We start from the raw sequence: 23,305 nt of genomic DNA on the forward strand, positions 1-23,305 counted from the left end.
TATCTCAGAATTTTGTACATTCAGGTTTAGAGGGGATTTCCCTAAAGGTTGGCGCCACCTTGTGTTTTGTGAGTTCAGCACATGGAAAGTGAAGTACTGTGGCATTTGAAAGTCAAGAATGAGGCCTGTAAGAATAATAAAAAACTATAAATTCTGACCGTTCCAGTAATGCAATAAGAAAATGAGAATAATGCAGAAAATATTTTGATTTGATTTTTAAAATTTCATTTGTAATAAATGTATTTTTAGAACTCAACTTTTCTCCACGCATTAGTGTTCACATTCAAGAATAACAACAAAGAATTTTTAGAGTTGCAACTTTATTTCTATGAACGGGAATTAATTCATATTAGTTATAAAACTGTGTCTCAAAGCATTGCACATTTTGCATATTTCTTCTTTGGAATATTTCGACATTTTTTTCTACTCTTCGGCTGCCTAATGCAAAAAAGAAAGTGCAAGTTGTTAGGTAATACAATGACAAGAGTGCTTTTAAAATAATATTAATGTAAACTAGAAAATCAACCCAATATTTTGAATAAAGCTACAGGTACACTCAAAGGTACCAATCTTAGCCTATTCTGTATCTAATAAATGCCATGTTTAGCTGCTAGACCTGAACGATACTACCAGTACACTTGTAGTATCAAATCACAGACTTGTTACGGCGCAGAAGGAGGCCATTCAGCCCATCGTGTCTGCACCAGCTCTCCAAATGAGCATCATAAATAGGAATTTAAACTATGCATCAAACAGGATTTGTGCTAATCCAATGCAAACTCCAAATGATGCAAGACTACTTTTTCTTTGGCGTCAGTGGAAGTCAATTGGCAGGCCTGACTCCCAGGGTCTACTGCTATTTTCGGGCTGCCATGCGCTCAAATGGCTTTGCATTAATGTGAAAATGGATGGTTTACTGTAGCTATATTGTAATTCAGTATTTATTTAATTATGTAACTTAATCCATTTTTAAATCATTTGCATCACCTTGCCAGCGCCAACATCGCGGCTTTTAGCCCTAAATTTGTTGACTTGTGTTTCTGCTATATCAGCACGTTCTTCGGCCTCTTCTAGCTCATGCTGGACCTTCCTAAACTTGGAGAGGTGAACATTGGCTTGCTCCTCCTAAAGAAAATACATGCAAGAAGTATCAGTACAAAATTGCTCAAAATGATGAACAGTCGCTGAAAAGTGCATTTAAATGAAGAACTAAGAAATAGTAAATATATTAAATACACTTTTACAACAGTCTAATTTACAAGATTATAATTAAGCTCGACATAGTATTTTAGGTAAGGGACCTTTGGTTTTAAGTGCTGACTTGTGCGAAGACATGAACACTGGAAAGTTTGAAAATATAATGGACCATCAACCTGAGACCTATCATGGAGATTCCAGACCATCACTGACTCCCTTAAACTCACCAGCTATCTACTGGGGTTCATGTGCCACGACAAATTCGGTCAGAACATGGCAGCTGTAAGTGCATTAGATTGGTATCATTTGAGGAACAGTTGACAAGGCTGCTCTTTCTCATAAGTGCTAATTTAGGTGGAGCTCAAAAACAGCATTTGTTTATCACAAAAGCAAAATGCTTCAGGTGATGGGATCTGAAATAAAAACAGAAAATGCTAGAAATACCCAGCAAGCCAGGCATTATCTGTGGACAGAGAAACAGATTTAACGTTTTCAGTCAATATTCTTTCATCAGATGAAAGATCATCGAGCTGAAACATTAAATTTGTTTCTCTTTCTCCACTGATGCCTGCTGAGGATTTACATCATTTTCTGCTTTGTTTATCATGTTAATGCTCCTCCTGAATTAATGGATCTATCACTGCCATCATCACACAGAGAGCTGCCTGCCAATCTAAGTGTACATGCCTCGCAGGAGAAATCTGTGTCCGTGCAACCTCCTCACATAATGAGAAAAGAAGCACTTCAGGATTATTGGAGGAGTCTCCTTGTGGCCAGAATGAATAAGCCTGCAGTGCGGTCAGAAAAACTCAGGTTTGCTATTGACCCTTAGATGTTTACAGCACAGAAGGAGGCCATTCGGCTCAACATGTCCACACCGGCCAACAAAAATCTGACCACACTGATCCCATTTTCCAGTGCTTGGCCCATAGCCCTATGGCAACACAAGTTATGGGAGAAAATTGAAGGGCACGAATTGCCCAGCTGCTAATAGCATGAGATCTGCCAGCATTTGCATACTGGTGCCTTAGTCTTTTCCTTAAGTACTTTTTGCAAGATGACATTTACATATATAACACTAGCAGAAGTCAAGAAAGGGCATTCTAAAGAAACAAAGAATGAAGTATTGATCAGGCACAAGAATAAGCAACCTAAAGTCCCCAAAGAAATAAGGGAGATAGAGGAGACTTAAGAATATATTTTTGAGAGCTCTCTGAAGAGTTGATCTTGAATTCTGAAGATAACAAATGTTACCTTGGCATTACAAAAATGAGAGAAATATGAAACTCAGAATTACTACATCAATAGAGGTGAAACTTGAGGGTTTTGTACAGAATGCCAACAGTGGTCATCTAAAGAATCAGAGGCCATAAAGATTGGTCAGTGTGGGTTCAGGAAATAATCATGTCTCACAAATCTGCTGGAATTCTTTGAGGAGCAACTAAATTAGCAGATGAGGGTCATCTAGTGACACAAAAGAATGTACTTGGCTTCGACTTTTTTTTCAAAGTCAGTTAACAGATGGAGGCTTGTAACAAAAGGGAAGCCTCATGGAATGATTGTGTGATGAGAACATGTAATAGGGAGCTGAATGATAATGGAGAAAGCTCTGTATGAGAGCCGGGATTGTGGAGATTGAAGTTTATGGGCTGAATTTTGCCGTCGGTGAACAGGGGGCGGGGCCCACTCGCCGACGCGCAAAATGACGCGAGATGTCGGGCGGAACCCCCAACGTCATCCCGCCCCATTTAAATCTTCAGGAAGGCGGGCCCGCAGCAAAATCAGCTGCAGGCCCGCCGACCTGTCAATGGCCAATTGAGGCCATTGACAGGATCATTAAAACAATTAAAGGACCTGCCCGTCCAACCTTAAGGCCAGGAGCCCCGGCGGGGAATAGAAAAAACATGAAACCTCATCCACTGGCGGGATGAGGTTTCATGTCGGGATTTAAAAAGTTTAATAAAGTTTTAGTGAAATTTATTAACATGTCCCATCTCGTGTGACATTGTCACATGAGGGGGACATGTTAAGGATTTTTTTTCCCGCTATTTTTAATGTTTATACAACTGTTAGCGATCTCCCTGAGGCAGCACTTAGCCTCAGGGAGATGTGCGCTCTTTCGTGCGCATACGTGAAAGAGTGCACTCTCGCATTTGGGGAATCCCCCCCCCTCCTGCACAGGAAGCACATAGCGCTTCCTGTCGGACGTCACACTGGGTGGGCCTTAATTGGCCCGCCGACTTAAAATGGCAGCGGGGACCACTTCTCCAGCGGGGATCGGCTCCCCGCCCGCCGGAGATTGGGTCGGGCCCGCCCACCCGATAGGCAGAAAATTCTGCCCTATCTGTTCTGAGACATCTGCTGTTGCAATATATATAAATAATTTGGTCGGACAGTTTTTCTTGTGTAATATTATAAAATTTACTGTTAGTGTGGCCAGATGGCAAATATAAGGGTCATAAAGAGAATCAATACATCTAGACCAGCTAAGTAATAGCAGCTAATAGTAGGTAATTGTAAAATAATGCATATTGAAACACGGCAAATGCAGAGCCAGTGAAAGGGTGTCTCATCAGCAAAGATAAAGAAGGACACATTAGGCTGTGATGATCAAGCATTCACTGTAGATTTTCTGTATTTAATGTGAAACCCATCTGCCAAATTAATTAAATAATATATCCCAAAGCTTATTTAATAATAAATTGAGAGAAGTTATTCTAGTTTTATGCACATCACCGATCAAAATGTATTTGGAATAACGTGGGCAATTTTGGCACCCTGCCTTTCAAAGTACACTGATGCAGCAGTTTCAATAAGTGAAGCAGGATAACTGCACCTCAGGGCTCTTTCCTATGAGGATCGACTCACAATGGTGGGTTTTTTGTCAGACAAAAGAAATTTGAAGGACATGGTTCAGGTCTTCAAAATGTCGAGAAACATAGTTGACATAAATACAAGCAGCCTATTAGATTTAGACCACAAGCACAGAATTAGAAGAACTGTTTAAAGTTCAAAAGCCTAAAGCTGACTCTCAACAAAGCAGCTGCATTCAAAAGGGGCTGGATTAATGACTGGTTGGAGACAGGAATGGAGGTTAGCACAATAACCAAGATGATCACTTATAACATTGACCAGGATAGTCTGTGCTTTTGACATTGGGGCCAGGAATATGTATAAAGCAAAATTAGATGTAGCTAAATGGTACAGATGGGGCAAAGGACTAACTTGGCCTTTGGATTTCTTTAGGGTTTAGGCAGAATTTAGAACATTCCTTTGAGAATAAACTAGACAAGTAGATTTCTTACTAAGGCAGTTTATCAATAGCTTGTGGAAAGAGGTTTGATAAGCTGAAAGGTCTTTGCTCATTCCAATGTTTTCTTATGCAAACATGAATTAGTGATGCTTGGTAGGTACAGTAACTGTTGTATATTCATTGCAGCTGTTATTAAAAAAAAACTATTGAACCACTTAACTATAAATTTCTGTACTAAGACAATTTCATAAAAATATGTTTAAAAAATATAAATGTGCCCAGTGTCCTATATATATATATTTGCCTTTGAGGTTTAAAAGGAAAGATTACTTACAGACTCCTCACATTGTCTCTTATAGGCCTTAACCTTTAGCTGCAGTTTATCAACCAAATCTTGCAGTCTCAGAATATTCTTTCTATCTTCATCTGACTGAAAACAGTACAAAAGAACACAATTTGTCAATACATCATGAAACTAATAATTAGCCTTGGTGACAATGTATTGTGCCCTGCAGATAATAAGATTATACAGAATTCTGAAATTAGCACAAGAGAAAGCTGTGCAGTACCTGATAGGACAGCTCCTTGATTCTTCTTTCATATTTGCGAATACTTTTGGTGGCATCATTGCTTCGCTTCTGCTCAGCTTCCAATTCATTTTCCAACTCACGTACCTAAACCAGTCACCAATTTGTAGTAATTGCTTTATAACCATGCAAATTTTACAATGCCTTTTCAGATTATTATTTTCTCCAAATTGGTCCAAATGACTTGTTGTCACAAATATTGATTTGCAGCATAACACAATCGTGCCACTTACCCTAGCCTCCAGTTTCTGGAGCTGTTTCTTCCCTCCTTTCATTGCCAGCTGCTCAGCCTCATCCAGGCGGTGCTGCAGGTCCTTCACTGTCTGCTCAAGATTCTTCTTCATTCGTTCAAGGTGGGCACTGGTATCCTGTTCCTTCTTCAGCTCTTCAGCCATCATGGCAGCCTTGTAACCGTGAGGTAATGGGGCAAATCATTATTCAAGCACAAACTTGAAATAGCACCGACAAAGTTATTCCCTTATTTCAATCCGCATTTGTAAAAATAGGAATAAATAGTTAACTTCTGGCTTACATCTGTGATAGCCTTCTTTGCTTTTTCTTCAGCATTCCTTGCTTCCTGAATTGCTTCTTCCATTTCAGTTTGGAGATGATTCAGGTCAGCATCCAGCTTCTTCTTGGTGCTGATGAGACTTGTGTTCTGCAGGAAAAGTCAGTTTATAAGAACTTGTTTTGCAGGATGTGTAAACTGTTGGAGAGACTGCATTTCTATTTGGTCCAAAGTTGACAGTGTGCGGACAAACCTGAGCGTGCAGCAGCTGTACTCTCTCAGTGACATCAATAAGCTCCTGTTCGGCCAGTTTGCGAGATCTATCTGTCTGTTCCATTGCTGCCCTCATTTCTTCAATCTCAGTCTGCTGCAAGCCACTCCTGCGCTCAACCATGGCCAATTGCTCCTTCAAGTCTCCCTGGCTTCTGCAAGCATCATCCAGCTGTAACTGGGTATCCTACTTCCCACATAGAAACATGTATTAGACTGTATGATTTTATTGTAAACCAACCATTTACATTATTTGCTACATTTTCAACAGATCGCAGTGAATCATACGTTTTCTTTTTAACTTATATCCAAAACGCTTAACAATTTAAATATCTAAAGGTACTGGCAAATAACAATTTGTTTGTTTTCACCAGTAATTTTTTAAATGTGATTAGATGAAAACCAAACACAAATGCATCATTATACAGACCTTTAAATGACCCTGAATGTTTCTGAGATGTTTCTGAGCTTCTGAAGCTTGACGGTTCGCATGTCCCAACTGAATCTCCATTTCATTCAGATCGCCTTCCATTTTCTTTTTGATTCTTAAAGCATCATTCCTGCTCCTGATTTCAGCCTCCAAGGAACTTTGCATTGTGTCTACAGCTCTCTGGTGGTTCCTCTTCAGCTGATCAATCTCCTCGTCTTTTTCTGCAATTTTCCTGTCAACTTCAGATTTTATTTGGTTCAGTTCTAGCTGCATATTGAGGATCTTGCTCTCTTCATGTTCCAGAGAAGCCTGCAAAAGGGCATCACCCAAGATTTTCAATGTCACATGTTTTTCATTACAAGAAGTGTGTGAGTTACCTATGATAGCATATACTGGCTGCATACTTGTTAACGTTTAATTATGTAGTTGTAATGCTCTAACTGTTATGGTATTATTTTAAAGCAATCCTTTAAACTAGTTAGTATCAAGAGCCCTTATATTTCGAAGGCCAGAGTTTGAAATATGGGGCAAGGTTTGATGTTGGGGGTCAGGACACTGACACCTGCACCATTTCTGGGTCTCGTCCCCATTCCAAGAAGGGAGAAGTAGGGAGAGGGGGTCGTGATTTTTCTGGAGGTTGGCCCTAATTAGCTAGAGGCCAGGTTGCCGGGTCCTGCCTGCTCCCGCCTCATGATTTTGAACCCCTTTATCAAATCTCCTCTCAATCTTCTCTTCTCTAAAGAGAACAGCCCCAGTTTCTCCAAGCTATGCATGTAACTGAAGTTTCTCGTCCCTGGGACCACTCTCGTAAATCTTTTTGGCACCCTCTCTAATGCCTTAACATCTATTCTGAAGTGCGGTGCCCAGAATTGGACACATTATTCCAGTTGAGGCCAAACCAATGTTGATGCAGATTTTATTTTGTTACAATAAAAGTCTTAAGATGTGAAACCTTGTTGAGCAATTCTTTCCATCGGTCACTGGGAAACTCCTTCATCTTCTTAAAAGTTATCAGTCTTTACAGGGATCATAACAATGGGAAAATTCAATTGGAAATTTGGACAAAGTTGATAATGTAATATAGATTTATTTATTGTATATTGGTTTTAACAAATGCTATTCAAAAATATAATTTCTAATATGAGCTACAAAAATAATATTTTTACCTCTGCCTCCTCCAAAGCAGCCTGCATTTCGTTTTTCTCTGTCTCCGAAGTTTTCCTTGCTTTTTCCAGCTCATGGAAGCCCATACTACTTTCAGCGATCTGTTCAGTCAAATCAGAGATCTCCTCTGTTTTATGAAAAAAACGCAACTTAAATTAACTCTGTAATGAAAGCACTCTATGGCAGATGCAGTAATTTTAAAATACCAACATTTTAATATATTGAAATAATAAAAGATCAAGACTTACGCTGCAGGTTCTTGTTCTCTCGTTTAAGTGTTTCTAATTGATCCAGAGACTCCTCATATGCATTCTTCATCTTGAAAATCTCGGTACTCAAACTGCGGGTTTCCCTCTGAGCTGCTTCCAGTTCAGCCTGGCTTTCCTCAAATTTCTGCTTCCACTCTGCCAGAACCTTTTATTATACAATTGCAACAGTTATAAAAGAAACAGGAGGAGAGAGAAAGAGGGTGAATACAACTATGTCTTTGGAATATGACTCAAACCTTGTCAAAGTTCTTCTGTTTTTTGTCAAGAGCTGCTGCTGCTGAATTTGTCCTCTGCACATCAATCGTAACATCCTCCACCTCATTTTGCAATCTCTGTTTTGTCTTTTCTAATGAAGCACATTTGGAGTTCACAGCCTCAATGTGTTCCTCTGCATCCTGAAGACGCTGAGCAAGCTTTTTCCTGATAAGTACAAAACCAAAGATGTTGTAATAACATCATCTCAAATAATGTACGTAGCCAAATTCTCATTTTATTAAAACATACTTGGCCTCCTCCAGTTCCTCCGTGCGCTGGATCGCATCCGTTTCGTATTTTGTTCTCCACTGAGCAACTTCGCTGTTGGCCTTGGACATGCCACGTTGGAGCTCAGCCTTTGCCTCCTGTTCTTCTTCATATTGCTCACGGAGCAAATCACAGTCATGGCGGGCGGATTGGAGAGCATGTGCCAAGGCGCTCTTAGCCTGAAGTAATTACCCAGTTGGTGATGAAACACTAGTTAATATAACTGCGATTATTACTGTGATAATAAATCTTGTTACTTTGCTTATGGACACAATGACTAGAAATATCATCACTTAGCATCTTATGTCAGTTACTAGACAATCACATCACAAAATGTCATATTTTATGTTGTTGCAATTTGGAGAATTTAAATTGTTGCAAGAATGAATTAAAAAATGGAAATTAATTTAACATATTATAAAGAAATTGTTCCAAAGCTAAAATGGGAAATTTACTTAAATTATTCTGGTACCTTTGTTTCTTCCTCCAGCAGTCTCTTGAGCACCTCGATCTGTTGAGTATATCCTTGTTTGCCTCTTGTCAGCTGAGATACCAAGGCTTCTTTCTCCTCTACTTGGCGATTCAATTCACCTGCAAATCAGAAGAGATTCCAGGCAAAAGCATTACGAAACTGTAAAGACTATATTAATTGTGTTCAATTCTATGCACGTGATGGAAATTTAATTGAAAATTCACTTAGCACAGACACAGGCCAACACTGTGTTTGTTGTGTTAAGGGGTGTATGCTTATAATGTTTAACTCTGTGAATAAATATAGAAATGTGTAATGTTTGGCTCCAGTTCACCACTGGCTTTCTGGAATAGATCAAAAATGTAGTATTTTCTAGAAATTGAACAATAGCTGATAAATACCATTTTCTGTTCCAAGACGTGCTCTCTGAGTTGATAAATCATTGATCAAACGCTGATGCTCATCATGTTTGGTCCTCAGTTCACTGACCTGGTCTTCAAGACTCCGGGCCACTTTCTCAAGGTTTGCCTGAAAGCAATATACAGAATTCTCAAAGGATGTGAAACCAAACAGACACCAACTATTAAGCTCAACTATATGATGGAATAGGTTTTAGCAATATTCAGAACCTTACCTTGTTTTTAGACACTGATTCCACATTGCTAGCAAGATCATCAATTTCCATCTTCAGCTCACTCTTTTCCTTCTCAAGCTTCTGTTTCACACGTTGCAGGTTGTCAATTTGCTCCCCAAGTTCTGCGACACTATCAGCCTGTTTCTTACGAAGAGCAGCAGCCGTGGCTTCATGCTGTAGGGTGGATTCTTCCAGATCGCGACGCATCTTCTGAAATTCTGCTTCCCGTTTCTTATTCAGTTCAATCTGTGCTGCAGTTGCACCGCCAGCTTCTTCTAGTCGTTCACTGATCTCCTCAAGTTCCCGGGAAAGATCAGCTCTCTGTTTCTCAGTCTTGGCACGAGAGGCACGTTCAGCTTCAATTTCTTCTTCAAGCTCTTCTATACGAGCCTTAAGATGAATATGCATTGATTATAATTTCAGAACAAGTAACGCTGTTGCAGCACATAACCTTTACAAAGGAAGCATCAATAATTTTACTGGACATATAAATCACCTGTAATTCTTTGATCTTTTTCTGCAGCTGGGAAGCCAAAGCCTGCTCATCTTCAACTTTGCTTTGAAGTTGGCTGATCTCGAATTCCTTCCTTTCATTATATAAATGAAAACTAAATTTAGAGTATTCCTGAACTCATAAAGAAAACTAATTATTTTCCTTAATGTAATGAGGCAATAATATAATTAAGATAGCTATGGGTACTTAGAGTGAAATCTTAAATCCTGAGTTAACACCATATTATTTGTGAGAAATGTTATTACACTAGCCGGCTTTTCCAGGCAAAGGTGTCTCCAGTGCTCCAAGGGTTAGATTATGAGGACACATTACATAAGACATGCTTGTATTTCTTTGCGCATAGAAGGTTAAGGGGTAGTCTGATTGATTTTAGGATCTTCAAAGGAATTGAAAGGGTAGATAGAGAGACATAATCCTAAAATCAGAGCCAGACCATTCAGAAGTTAGGAAACACTTCTTTACACAAAGGCTGGTAAAAATGTGTAATTGTCTCCCACACAAAGCAGTAGAAGTTAACTCAATTATTAAATGTTAACTGAGATTTATGGATTTTTGCTAGCAAACGGTATTATGGAATATAGAGCCAAAACAGGTAAATGGAATTAGGATACAAACCAGCCAACTCTTGTTCCTATGTGTCCACAGGTTCAAGGTCAGGAAAATTAGCTACCTAAAGAAACTGTGTCTGCCATACAAAGTTCGATATCCAATCAACTATACAAGAGGTGAAATCAGAACTCAAGCAACAATATGTGAATAAATTAGTTATTGCCCAGGTTTATAGTAAAATGAAGACTGACTTTTTTAGTTTCTCATCCAGTTGCTGCTTATTATTCTCCAAATCCATTATGGTTTCTTGTGACAACTTCAGATCACCTTCAAGCTTCCTCTTAGCACGTTCAACATCCATGCGAAGTTTCTTCTCCTGTTCTAGAGAACCTTCGAGCTTTGAGAGGAAAAACATACTTTTGTCGGCATTTGCTTCAAACAACAGTGATATTGTCAAATCCATTTGGTCTAGCTATGTTTAAAAACACTTACATCATCAACATGCTGCTCCAACTTTGTCTTTGTTTTTGTCAGAGTGTTGACTTTGTCTTCCTCAGCCTGAAGGTCATCCAAATTCTGCTGATGGGCCTCTTGTAGGGCTTTCTTTTCCTTTGTTATTTTAGCAATGCTTTCATCAAGACTAGTCATCTCCTCAGTGAGGTTTTTAACCTATATTCAGTAAAAACAAAACATAAAGAAGGATTTCATGAAGTGTCATCAACGATATGAAAAACCTTCCGAGAGTTGTATATCTATCATACATAAAAATCATCTATTCATACCTTGTTCTCAGTGGCATGTTTTTCTTTTTCAACTTTGGCTAAAGTGAGCTCCAAGTCGTCAATATCTTTCTTCAGTTCTGAACATTCGTCCTCCAGTTTTCTCTTCTTGGCTGTAAGTTCAGCATTCATTTCTTCTTCATCTTCCAATCTTTCATTTGCTTCCTTTAATATAGCTTCCAGTTGAATTTTATTCTTAATCAATCCTTCGCACCTTTCTTCTGCATCTGCTAGAGTTTCACTCTCCTGCACATAAGTGATACAGTTAATTATATCAGGCTATGTTTTTATATGTTGTATACAAATTTACTACATTAAAATGTTGATACCGCTTGGACTTGGAGTTGCAGATCATTCTTTTCCTGTACAATAGCCACCATTTTCTCTTCTAATTCCTTCCTTCGTGCTTCAGATTTGGCAAGTGCCTCCTTAGTTTTCTCAAACTCATCTCTCATATTCGCCATTTCCTTCTCAGTTTCAGCACTCCTCAGAAGAGGTTTGATCTTGAAATACAATTGCATCCATGGCCAGTGTTTGACATTTGTGAATGCACGGATGTTGTATTGTAGAGTGTACAGTGCTTCCCTAAAAGATGCAGTTAGACAGGGGGCACAGTTCATAACAATCCTTCTATAGCTTTTGTGTAATAATATAATGGTATTGTACTGCATAAAGAATATTTACTGGCAAATACGTTTTTGTATGTTCGTAGGTGAAGATATTTACCTCCTTTCCATCATTTTCTTAAATTCAATTCTCATTAGACATCCACGACAAATAGCCTGGGTACGGGTAACGAGTTGTGCCAACTTATCATCTCTCATCTCTTCAAGTGTACCCAAGAGACCAGCCTTGAAGAACACCTTAAATACATTAAAGTGAGTGTTCACCTTTATGTTCAATTTTCAAAATATAATAAATTTTAAAACCATGATTCAATTTGGTTCTGCATTGTTGAATTGATACTAGAAAGTCTGTGTGGCATTTGCATTGTGCGCAATTGGTTCATCCCCATCCTAATGGACAGCTCCATATATCTAGTCCCATAGTAATGCAGGGGCAATAAGGCAACTTTTATGCTTCCCAATATAAACTTAAAGCTGTAGTTATAGATTCACCAGCCTGTTATTTCACAGTGAGAAACTTAGATTTTAAATCTGATTACCTTAGTGTGTCCAAATTTGTACTGTGTATGATCTACATCAATGGATCCCAGTAGCTTCTCGGAAGCCTTCTTGCTATCAATGAACTGGCCTTCGGGAATGGCACTTGCATTAAGAATCCTGTATCTGTTGTATTAGAAGTTTAAGTACATTATTGTTTTTCTCTTTAGAACTGCATATGCTCCACAACTTCATAGAATAGAAAATTGAAGTGCAACTTTTAAGATCCATTACCTTTGCTTGAAATCACCATAGATGATTCTGCTTGGGAATCCCTTTCTGCAGATTCTGATGCCCTCCAGCACACCATTACACCTCAGCTGGTGCATGACAAGGGAGTTCTCCATAGCACCTGATGGATGCAAAATAATGATTAAAATGCAGCACACCAAACAATTTTCTCATCACCTAATAAGTTCAAAACAGATGACTGCATCCATTAGTGTATAGCAAGGGAAACAGACTTGCCTGGTGTCTTTGTCTCATTCGGTATTAAACAGCGCACAAAATGTGGATGTGTAGTTCTCAGGTTAGCCATCAGCTTGCCTAAGTTTTCCTGTGAAGTAAACAAGAAAGTAATATTGATCTCCAGTCTTGTCCCAAGTTATTGATAACAATAATACAAGACTGACCAACTAATTGATCATCTTTGATACAGTTAATTAATGTTTTGCTCTCTCACTCAAATTTATTAACACTTAGTTCACTACATATTGTAAATGTACATGTCAGAGAAAATCATACCCTAAACAGAGCAGATACTGTCTGGAAGGAAGAGCCCTTCTTTTTGCCACCTTTCTTGGCACCAGCTTCTGCTATAAAGAAGCAACAAATATATTTGTTTTAAACTGATTAAAAAACAGAAGAATACAATGTTAACAAAAAGGAATATTCATATTTGAGTGTAATAGAAATTTACCTTCAGCGGTTACAGAATAAAGATGACCCAGTAGTTTCACTGATGATTTCTGGAATAGTCCAGTTACAGTTTCATTCAGGGGGTCCTTGTTCTTGTCCAGCCAGCCAGAAATGTTGTAATCCACAGTGCCAGCATAATGGACCAGTGAGAAGTGAGCTTCAGCCTTTCCTTTGGCAGGCTTGGGTTTCTGGAAGTTGTTTGACTTACCAAGATGCTGATCATACAGTTTATTCTTGAAGGAAGTGTCTGAGGCCTTGGGGAACATGCACTCCTCCTCCAGGATTGAGAAGATACCCATGGGCTGGGGTAATGACAAAGTTTATTACCATTGAGACATTGGAACTGATAAAATAATGTCTATATAAATGTATTTCAATTCTAATTAATGTTTTGCGTGATGTTACTGACCTTCTCAATGAGTTCAATGCAAGCAGCCAGGTCCATACCAAAGTCAATGAATTCCCATTCAATTCCTTCCTTCTTGTACTCTTCTTGTTCCAGAACAAACATGTGATGGTTGAAGAACTGCTGCAGTTTCTCATTAGTGAAGTTGATACATAACTGTTCCAAGCTGTTGAACTGAATATTTAGAGCAATTTAATGTCTTATTTAATCATTGGATTGCCTTTTCAGTGCTGCTAATCTTAAATAATTTATTTTGTTGATATTTATATTTCTGATTCTTACATCAAAAATTTCAAACCCAGCAATATCCAGCACACCAATGAAAAACTGTCTGGCCTGCTTTGTGTCCAATTGCTGATTGATACGGACAACCATCCACATGAACATTTTCTCAAAAATTGATTTGGCAAGGGCACCAATTGAATTGTAGACCTGAAAGAATACAATATATTGTTTAGCCAAAAACTGCAACTTCAATTAATTGTATTAAATGTTTACACACACATTGTTTTACTAAAATCATAGGAAAATGTACCTGCTGAACAGTTTGACCTTTGGTCACAAATTCATTCCCAACCTTTACTCGGGGATAGCATAAAGCCTTTAGCAAATCTGCAGAGTTGAGTCCAGTCAGGTAAGCAACCTTGTCAGCATCTGAAAAAATAGAGGGAATATATTTGTGAACTATGTACGAATCGATGCAATACACATTAAATGAATTTTTCTGGTGCTTGATTAAATGCGTAACATATTTTAAGTGCTAGTTCAGCATCTATACACTTTTTGATTTTCAGATTAATAATGCTATACAGATGTAAATATGACAAGGGTAGAGTCTCTATGTGTTGCAACCTTTTGTATGACTTTAGGTAATTTGGGTGAAAGAAAAACAGATATTTTATCATGTATTATAACCTTTGAATGCTCTAAATCTTTTCATAAATACTGGATTACTTTTGAAATGCAGCTAGTGTTGTTAAAAGATCAATGCAATTTGGAAATTTTCTTCAGTTAGGTATATTTTGGCAAATTTTAGATTTGTCTTTTGTCCTTGTTGCAGCATATTGGAAAGTGAGATAGGTAGGCGGAGGGGTTTAGTAAGGGAATTCCAGAGCTTGGGACCTATGCAGTTGATGGCACGGCCACCAGTAGTGGAGCAATTAAAATTGGGAGGACTCAGGAGGCCAGAATTGGGTGAGTGTGGATACTTCAGAAAGTTTTAGGGCTGGTGAAGATTACCAAGAAAGGGAAGGAAAAGATCATGGTGGGATTTGAAAACTAGGATGAGAATGTTAAAATCAAGGCTTGGCTTAACTGGGAGGCAATGTAACTCAGCAAGCACGGGGCTGATAGATGGATAGGATTTGATGAAAGTTAAGACACGGGCAGCAAAGTTTTGGATAACCTCAAATTTACAGACGTCAAACGTAGGAGGCTATCCAGGAGTATGTTGGAGTAGTCAAGTCTAGAGGCAACAAAAGCATGGATGAAGGATTCAACGGTAGATCAGCTGAGCTGGGCAATGTTCTAGAGGTTGGCAAGGATATGTGGTCAGAAGTTCAAATCGGGACAGATATGACACTGAGGTTGCAAACTGTCTTGTTGAGCCTCAGACAATTACTAGGGAGAGGGATGAAGCTGGTAGGTAGGGAACAGAGTTTGAAGCTGGCACCAAAAACATTGACACTCATCTTCCTCGTGTTTAGTTGGAGGAAATTATGCTGGATGCCGGACAAGTAGTCTGATTATTTAGCAACATTAGAGGAGTCAAAAGAGGTGGTGGTGAGGAGAAATTGGGTGTCATCAGCGCACATACGAAAACTAACTCTGTGCTTTTGGATGATGTTGCTGAGGGGCAGCATATAGATGAGAAATAGAAGGGAGAAAGAATAAATTCTTGGGGGACACCAAAGGTAATGGTGCAGTACTGGGAAGTAAAGCCATTGCAAGTGCCACTCTGGCTAAAATTAGATAGTTAAGAATGAAAGCAAGTGAGCGCAGTCCCACCAAGCTGAACGACAGTGGAGAAACTTTGGAGGAGGATGGTTTGTTCAATCATGTCAAAGGCTGCAGGCAGGTTGAGAAGGACAAGTTAGATGTTCAGATCCATGCATGCTCCAAACCTGACTTCCTATCCCTAACACCTACGTTTCAAACCTCGATAGCAAATCTCAGCTGCAGTGCATACATTATCTGCTGCTCTTTGGTTACCAAAGGTAGATATTAATATGGGTAAGATAACAAGACACTAAATATACATCTTAAAATGTTGGTTATTCCTGGTGACGAAGTAATAATTTTAACCAGAAACAAAGGCCAGGATTTTCCCGTTGGCGATTTGGGGGCGAGGCCCGCTCACCAACGGGAAAATGACGCGGGATGATGTCGGGAGGAACCCCCGATGTCATCCCGGTCCCTTTAAATTTTTAGGAAGGCGGGCGGACAGCGAAATCAGCTGTCCACCCGCCGACCTGTCAATGGGCAATTAAGGCCATTGACAGGCTAATGAAGATTGTTAAAGACCTGCCCTTCCAATCTTAAGGCTGGCGGGCAGGCCAGGAGCCCCAGCGGGCTTCTGATAATACATGAAACCTCATCCACTGGCAAGATGGGGTTTCATGTCTGTTTTTAAAAACTTTAATAAAGTTTATGTGTTTCTTATTAACATGTCCCATCTCGTGTGACATTGTCACATGAGGGGGCATGTTAATAATTTTAATATTTTTCTATTTTTGGGGTTTTTTTACCTGCCAGTAATCTCCCTGAGACAGCACTTGGTCTCCGCCCCCTGCACAGGAAGCGCATAGCTCTTCCTGTCGGGCAGGCCGCTGGGCGGGCCACTCAAAATGGCAGCGGGCCCCGCTTCAGCGGCGGGGGTTGGCTGTCCGCCGATGGGGCCCGCACGCCCACCAAGGGCAAAATTCTGCCCAAAATAACTGAAAAATCACCACCAAACAAAAGCGTGAGCTTAGATCAGGTTAGGGACGTGCCACCAGTGGAATCAGGATACTCACTAAAATTCACATTTAGATGGAGGACATTAATTATATAGGTAAATATAGGGGAAATAGACAACTTTTATGATTTATTACTGATTCCTTAAATAACACAATTCCAAAGTGTTACAGCACTGAGTACATGTTTTGAATTGAAATGTTATTTTGAATTTATAAATCTTAGTAAATACAGTAGTGAAGGGAGACGTGTGAAACTGTTACCTTCTGTGCCATCAGGCTCAGCCTGTTCCTCACGTTGTTTCTGCTTGAATTTCATGTTCCCAAAGTGCATTACTGCACCAGTGAGTTTGTAGATACCCCATTTCTCCTCATTGGTGAAGCCCAGGATATCGATAGCAGTCTTTAAACCCAAACAATAGAGTTAGAATCCAATAAAAAGATTTATGCTGAAACAGTTTCAACTCCTTCCTTGTGAAAACTTTTGAAATTTACTTTAACGCATCTTTGTCCTGCATCTTCAACTTCAACAATTCCAAATTTTAACATTCTGACAGTGCAGGTAAGCATTGCACATGTGATATTCTTAATTATTATTATTGTCTATTTATATTCCATATCATCTTCATTCTAGATGTGTGCATTTTTATAGCAAAATAAGTCATTGGTGCTAACTGCCTAAAATGGATATGCCTTATGATTTACGTATCGGGATAAGGAAACACAATTAAAGAAGTACAATTGATACTCACATCAGTCGCCACCAATTCTTCAATATCGTCAATACTCTTGACAGTAATCTCACCCTGGCTGACGAATGGAAAATCATAGGGGTTGGTGGTAATGAGACAAGCCTCTGCAGAAAGCAAAATAAAAGTTTTGTTAGAATACTTTTGATTGACTGAATGAAAGAAAGATACTGTAACACCCACTTTTACAGTTAGGCTTCCCCTCGTCCATTCAACCAAAGTGTCGAATTCAGTTTTAATTCGACATTGATCAGGTAGTTGCTGGCCTAAGACACCACTGAAAGCATTGCAGACAGGACATTTTTAAGATGCAAATCAGATAAAGTTGAAAAAGTATGAAAATAACAATTATAATAAGTGGCACAAGATTTTCTTTATATCCATCTAATTATAGACTGAGATAAAGATGTATTGCAAAAATTAACATGTTAGAACTAATAATTCTCGTGTTAACAAGCAACAAAAATTCAAGGTAGCGACATGCCAAAACTTCCATCCTTACCAATGATTTCTGGTTTGTGGTTGGTCATCATCTGGTAGAAAATGTGGTAACTCCTTTCTGCTTTTAGCTGGAATGTTACTCTGGATTTTTCCAGTAGATCTAGAGAGAATGTACACATACAAATATCGATTCACTGAAGAACCACTGTGTATGTCCAAAAATTGATTTATGACTGATATTTGCAAATCATGTTCAACAGAACTTACAGGTTTCAATATCTGCAGAAGCCAATTTCCCAGTGGTGCCAAAGTGAATTCTGATGAATTTACCCTGGAATGTAAAGGTTACTCAAATCAGTGATTTGGAAGGCCAATTCACAATGTGCACACTGTATAATTTATCTTGTTGAAACATGCGAATTGATATACCAGAAGGATTGTTAGGAACATAGTAACATAGGAACAGGAGTAGGCCTTTTATTCTTTCAAGCCTGTTCTGTTGTTATGCAATGAGACCTTGGCTGATCAGGGATATATACCCACCTTCAACAATTTTTAATAAGATCACAATGTTGGATGCATGTGTGGAGAAATGCTGAGAGGTGTCTGCTGGTACCAAAGGCACCATTTGCCCATATCCCTTAAAATCTTTGGATGACACAAGTCAATGAATCACAGTTTTTACTTTTTAATTGATGTAGTACCAACTGCTGTTTGTGGCAAAGAATTCCAACCTTTTACCACTTTCTGGATGCAACTTAGTCCAGGAGACGGGTTCTTGCTGGTGGACCCGAAAGCCAGCAGGATTCCAGAGTAAAAATAAAAATACATGGAAAAACTCAGCAGGTCTGGCAGCATCTGTGGAGAGGAGCACAGTTAACATTTCGAGTCCATATGACTCTTCAACAGAACTAAGTAAAGATAGAAAAGAGGTGAAATATAAGCTGGTTTAAGTAGGGGGGAGGGTAGAGCTGGATAGAGGGCCAGTGATAGGTGGAGATAACCAAAAGATGTCATAGACAAAAGGACAAAAAGGTGTTGAAGGTGGTGATATTATCTAAGGAATGCGCCAATTCAAGGTAGAAAGCAGGACAAGCAAGGTACAGATAGCCCTAGTGGGGGTGGGGTGGGGTGAATCGAAATAGGCTAAAAGGTAGAGATAAAACAATGGATGGAAATACATCTAAAAATAAAGGAAATAGGTGGGAAAAGAAAAATCTATATAAATTATTGGAAAAAAAAGGGGGGGATCGGAAAGGGGGTGGGGATGGAGGAGAGAGTTCATGATCTAAAATTGTTGAACTCAATATTCAGTCCGGAAGGCTGTAAAGTGCTTAGTCGGAAGATGAGGTACTGTTCCTCCAGTTTGCGTTGAGCTTCACTGGAACAATGCAGCAGGCCAAGGATGAACATGTGGGCATGAGAGCAGGGTAGAGTGTTGAAATAGCAAGCGACAAGGAGGTCTGGGTCATGCTTGCGGACAGACCGAAGGTGTTCTGCAAAGCGGTCACCCAGTCTGCGTTTGGTCTTTCCAATGTAGAGGAAACTGCATTGGGAGCAACAAATGCAGTAGACTAAATTGAGGGAAGTGCAAGTGAAATGCTGCTTCACTTGAAAGGAGTGTTTGGGCCCTTGGACGGTGAGGAGAGGGGAAGTAAAGGGGCAGGTGTTGCACCTTCTGCAGTTGCATGGGAAGGTGTCGTGGGAGGGGGTTGAGGTGTAGGAGGTGATGGAGGAGTGGACCAGGGTGTCCCGGAGGGAACGATCCCTGCGGAATGCCGCCAGGAGGGGTGAAGGGAAGATGCATTTGGTGGTGGCATCATGCTGGAGTTGGCAGAAATGGCTGAGGATGATCCTTTGAATGCGGCGGCTGGTGGGATGATAAGTGAGGACAAGGGGGACCCTATCATGTTTCTGGGAGGGAGAGGAAGGTGTGAGGGCAGATGCGCGGGAGATGGGCCGGACGCAGTTGAGGGCCCTGTCAACCACCGTGGGTGGAAAACCTCGGTTGAGGAAGAAGGAGGACATGTCAGAGGAACTGTTTTTGAAAGTGGCATCATCAGAACAGATGCGACGGAGGCGAAGGAACTAAGGGAATGGGATGGAGTCCTTACAGGAAGCGGGGTGTGAGGAGCTGTAGTCGAGGTAGCTGTGGGAGTTGGTAGGCTTGTAATGGATATTGGTGGACAGTCTATCCAGAGTGGGTAGGAAGGGGCGGGCCGACCGCAACTATGCAGTGGCCATCCATTAAGGGTAATTGATGCATAGGATCCATCCGATTGTGTGGCAGGGATGGGCCCTTTTGCTGTTCTCACTGATAATGGTACCTTTGGTACCAGCAGATGCCTCTCTCAGCATTTCTCCATGCATGCACCCAATATTGTGATCTTCATTATAAAATGTTGAAGGCTGAGTTAGACTGTTCATGGAACAATCAGCATTAATCTTGTTCCATGTCAAGGCACTGTAAGATTACCCTTAATATAAAACAGGACAGTCATGGTATCCTGTGATGCAAAGTTGTCCTACTCTTGGATCATATTTGTGATATATATTTCTCACAACCCAAGCTCTAATGTCAAAGAAATCATGCTTTACTGAGGTTAAACTCACATGGTACTGGCTGCTGCCCCTGGATATGATGTTCTATTCTCTGCCCCTCAAACTGTTCCATTAGGCTGTCCCCATGCGTGTTTTTTTTTATTTGTTCATAGCATGTGGGCGTCACTGGCTAGACCAGCATTTATTGCCCATCTGTTGTTTAGAGGGCATTTAAGAGTCAACCAGGTTGCAGTGGGTCTGGAGTCCCATGTAGGCCAGACCAGGTAAGGACACCAGATTTCCTTCCCTAGAGGACATTAGTGAATCAGATGGGTTTTTACGACAATTGGCAAAGGTTTCACGGTCATGATCAGACTTTTAATTCCAGATTTTTATTGAATTCAAATTTCACCATCTGCCATGGTGGGATTCTAACTCAGGTCCCCAGTGACAATACCACTGCCTTCCCACTGTGTTCCTCAGACTGTTCCATCAGGCTGTCCCCCTCTGATCTGTGCCCCTTGGATTGCAACTTTATGAATTCACTTCTTTCCTCTTGTGCAAGTCAGCAGCAAAATGGCATTTCAACATGGCCAGATGTCATATGTCAGGGATCTAACGACTCCTTGTCACTTGCTTAATCTCAAAAAGTACATTTAATACTATTCAGCAGCATGCAAATGAATGTTAACAGCCAATTCTGAACTATCTAAACGGGCTTCCCATCGCATTGATCCAGGTTCGCCTCTTCACTGCCATCCCGCCAGCCGTTTAATTTGGCCCAGTTTCCGTTGTCAGAATTCCTACTCACCCACTCCCATCCGATTCTACAACCCTTCCCGCCACGAAACTCGCTTTGGCAGATTACACTAAATTCCGCCCTTTGTGTGTGGAACTGTTCCCTAGTTTCACTCTTGAAAGGCCTGGCTCTAATTTTTAGACTATGCCCCCTAGACCTAGACTCCCCAGCCAGCAGAAGTAGTTTCTCTCACTATATACCCTATCTGTTAATTAGAATCATGCACACTAGGGGCTACAATCTATGCAACAGCAGGAAATGTTCAAGAAACTTACGAAGCGAGACGAGTTGTCATTTCTCACTGTCTTGGCATTACCAAAGGCTTCCAGCAATGGGTTGGCCTGGATGATTTGATCCTCCAGGGACCCCTGCAAAAATACTTTTGATTAGTACAAATTGGAGCATTTACCAAGTCAAGAAATGAATTCCAACTAAACAACCAGAAATTGCCGAATTTTACTGCATCAATTTTCTTTTACCTGCATCTTCCCAGATTGAGCCTCTTTCTTTTTGGCCGCGTCACCAGCAGCTCCAACTGATGCAAAGTACTGGATGACACGTTTCGTGTTCACAGTCTTTCCGGCACCAGATTCTCCGCTGGACGGGGCGAGGGTAGAAATGAAGGAATCAAGAATTACTGGATTAATACAGCGATTAAAAAGGCGAGAGTCAATTGCAATTCTATTGGTTAGCAACCAACCTCCGCGGGAATATATTAAACCAGCAACACTTACGTGATCAAAATGGACTGGTTTTCACGATCTGTAAACAAGACAAACGCAAGATCAACCCTCAAAGTGCAGAAAACAAAGTTTTTTTTTTGCCTAAGTTTATTCTCAATGAGAATGAAAACAATTCTGCGCTGAACACCCAAAAAAAGAATCAAAACCCTCATACACACCAGTTTGCATGAACTGATAGGCGTTGTCAGAGATGGAGAAGATGTGTGGAGGAGCCTCTTGACGCTTCTTGCCTCGGTAACCAGACACAACCTCGGGATCGTACACTGGCAGCCACTTGTAGGGGTTCACAGTGACACAGAACAACCCAGAGTAGGTCTAAAGTCGAAGAAAGGAATTAAAAATCTTTAGTTTCTTCTATTATCGTTTTCATTTAACAATCTAAAGCTGTACTTACATAGATCATCCAGGCTGCGTAACGCTCTTTGAGGTTATACAGCACAGATGCCTCATTCAGGTGGGTCATCATGGCCATGTCCTCGATTTTATCGAATTTTGGAGGGTTCATTGGAAGGACATCGTCTTCTTTGACAGTTACTGTCTGAAAAATAATCCACAAACCTGCCATGTTATTTAAAGGAATGGGGGTTTTGTGATGACAGTAAAGCGTTTCAGGATGATTTACCTCTTTTCAATTTTTCAACTCACCTTCTTGTCCACCAGAGTCTCCACAGTGGCTTTACCGCCCTCTCTGCTCTTGACTGTACCTTTAACGTACAATTCTTTAGGGTCGGGGACATAGCAGGCAGTTTTAGCATCGAATGGTCGGTGCTGAGCTTCCAGCCTCTCCTTATCACTTTTACGCAAAAAGGTCGCAGCCTTTCCAAACACTGCCATTTCCGCATCCCCCATGGCTTCGGTTTATTGCTAAAATATATACATGTATATTTATATAAATAATAAGATCCTGAATAAAATCAGCATATTATATTGCATTACTTCTCGACACGAGTAAATAATTCCTCAATTTATCAGAAAGCAAGATCACGCACATTTGACTTAATCTAAATTCTAATTTAACTACTGCTAGTAGGCGGAAAATAGTTAATTCTTGTCAATTTATTTCTGAATTCTGATTGTACCTTGTTTAAATTAATGTTGTTGCATGTTGCAATAATTGATAAATTTTATAGCATTTTATTAACAATTTCCTTTATTATTTAGTTTAAATTTTTCAAATCCTTCAAACAACTGATGTTTTGTGATTTGAAAGACGCAAGATTGCAAAAAGCAGTTTATCTGTTCAAGGCTATAAGACTGTATAAATAGCCTTGTTGGGCTATCGGTTACTATAGCTGTTTGTCATATGAAGCATATTGTTACTATTTTCTTGGTCGTGTTTAAAAAGTAACAAAAACATGTCTTTGGTCTGCTGCTCCCATATTATCGCTAAAACGCTGGAGGTGGCTCTAAATGTTCAAAACCAGAGCAATTGTGTATCGCTTG

At 40.0% G+C, this 23,305-nt stretch overlaps 1 protein-coding gene across 1 annotated transcript; it reads right to left on the bottom strand.

Moving 5' to 3' along the window:
• Positions 1-969: 969 nt before the first annotated feature.
• On the bottom strand, positions 970-22,711 carry LOC144667648 (myosin-4-like). The gene is made up of 38 exons (XM_078529122.1): positions 22,508-22,711; positions 22,257-22,400; positions 22,021-22,177; positions 21,854-21,881; positions 21,599-21,716; positions 21,395-21,487; positions 18,047-18,110; positions 17,841-17,939; positions 17,342-17,445; positions 16,854-16,992; positions 14,171-14,289; positions 13,918-14,067; positions 13,639-13,809; positions 13,231-13,531; positions 13,056-13,126; positions 12,780-12,867; positions 12,546-12,663; positions 12,314-12,437; positions 11,875-12,011; positions 11,478-11,733; positions 11,152-11,394; positions 10,862-11,038; positions 10,621-10,766; positions 9,803-9,893; positions 9,307-9,696; positions 9,074-9,200; positions 8,673-8,791; positions 8,183-8,379; positions 7,915-8,098; positions 7,658-7,823; positions 7,412-7,536; positions 6,246-6,554; positions 5,799-6,002; positions 5,570-5,695; positions 5,271-5,441; positions 5,020-5,124; positions 4,785-4,880; positions 970-1,125 (listed from the first exon to the last, which is right to left on the bottom strand). The coding sequence occupies exons 1-38, from the start codon at positions 22,709-22,711 to the stop codon at positions 970-972; spliced, it is 5,817 nt and encodes a 1,938-aa protein (XP_078385248.1).
• Positions 22,712-23,305: the final 594 nt, after the last annotated feature.

Source organism: Cetorhinus maximus, chromosome 24 (assembly GCF_964194155.1).
Source record: "Cetorhinus maximus chromosome 24, sCetMax3.hap1.1, whole genome shotgun sequence".
NCBI lineage: Eukaryota > Metazoa > Chordata > Chondrichthyes > Lamniformes > Cetorhinidae > Cetorhinus > Cetorhinus maximus.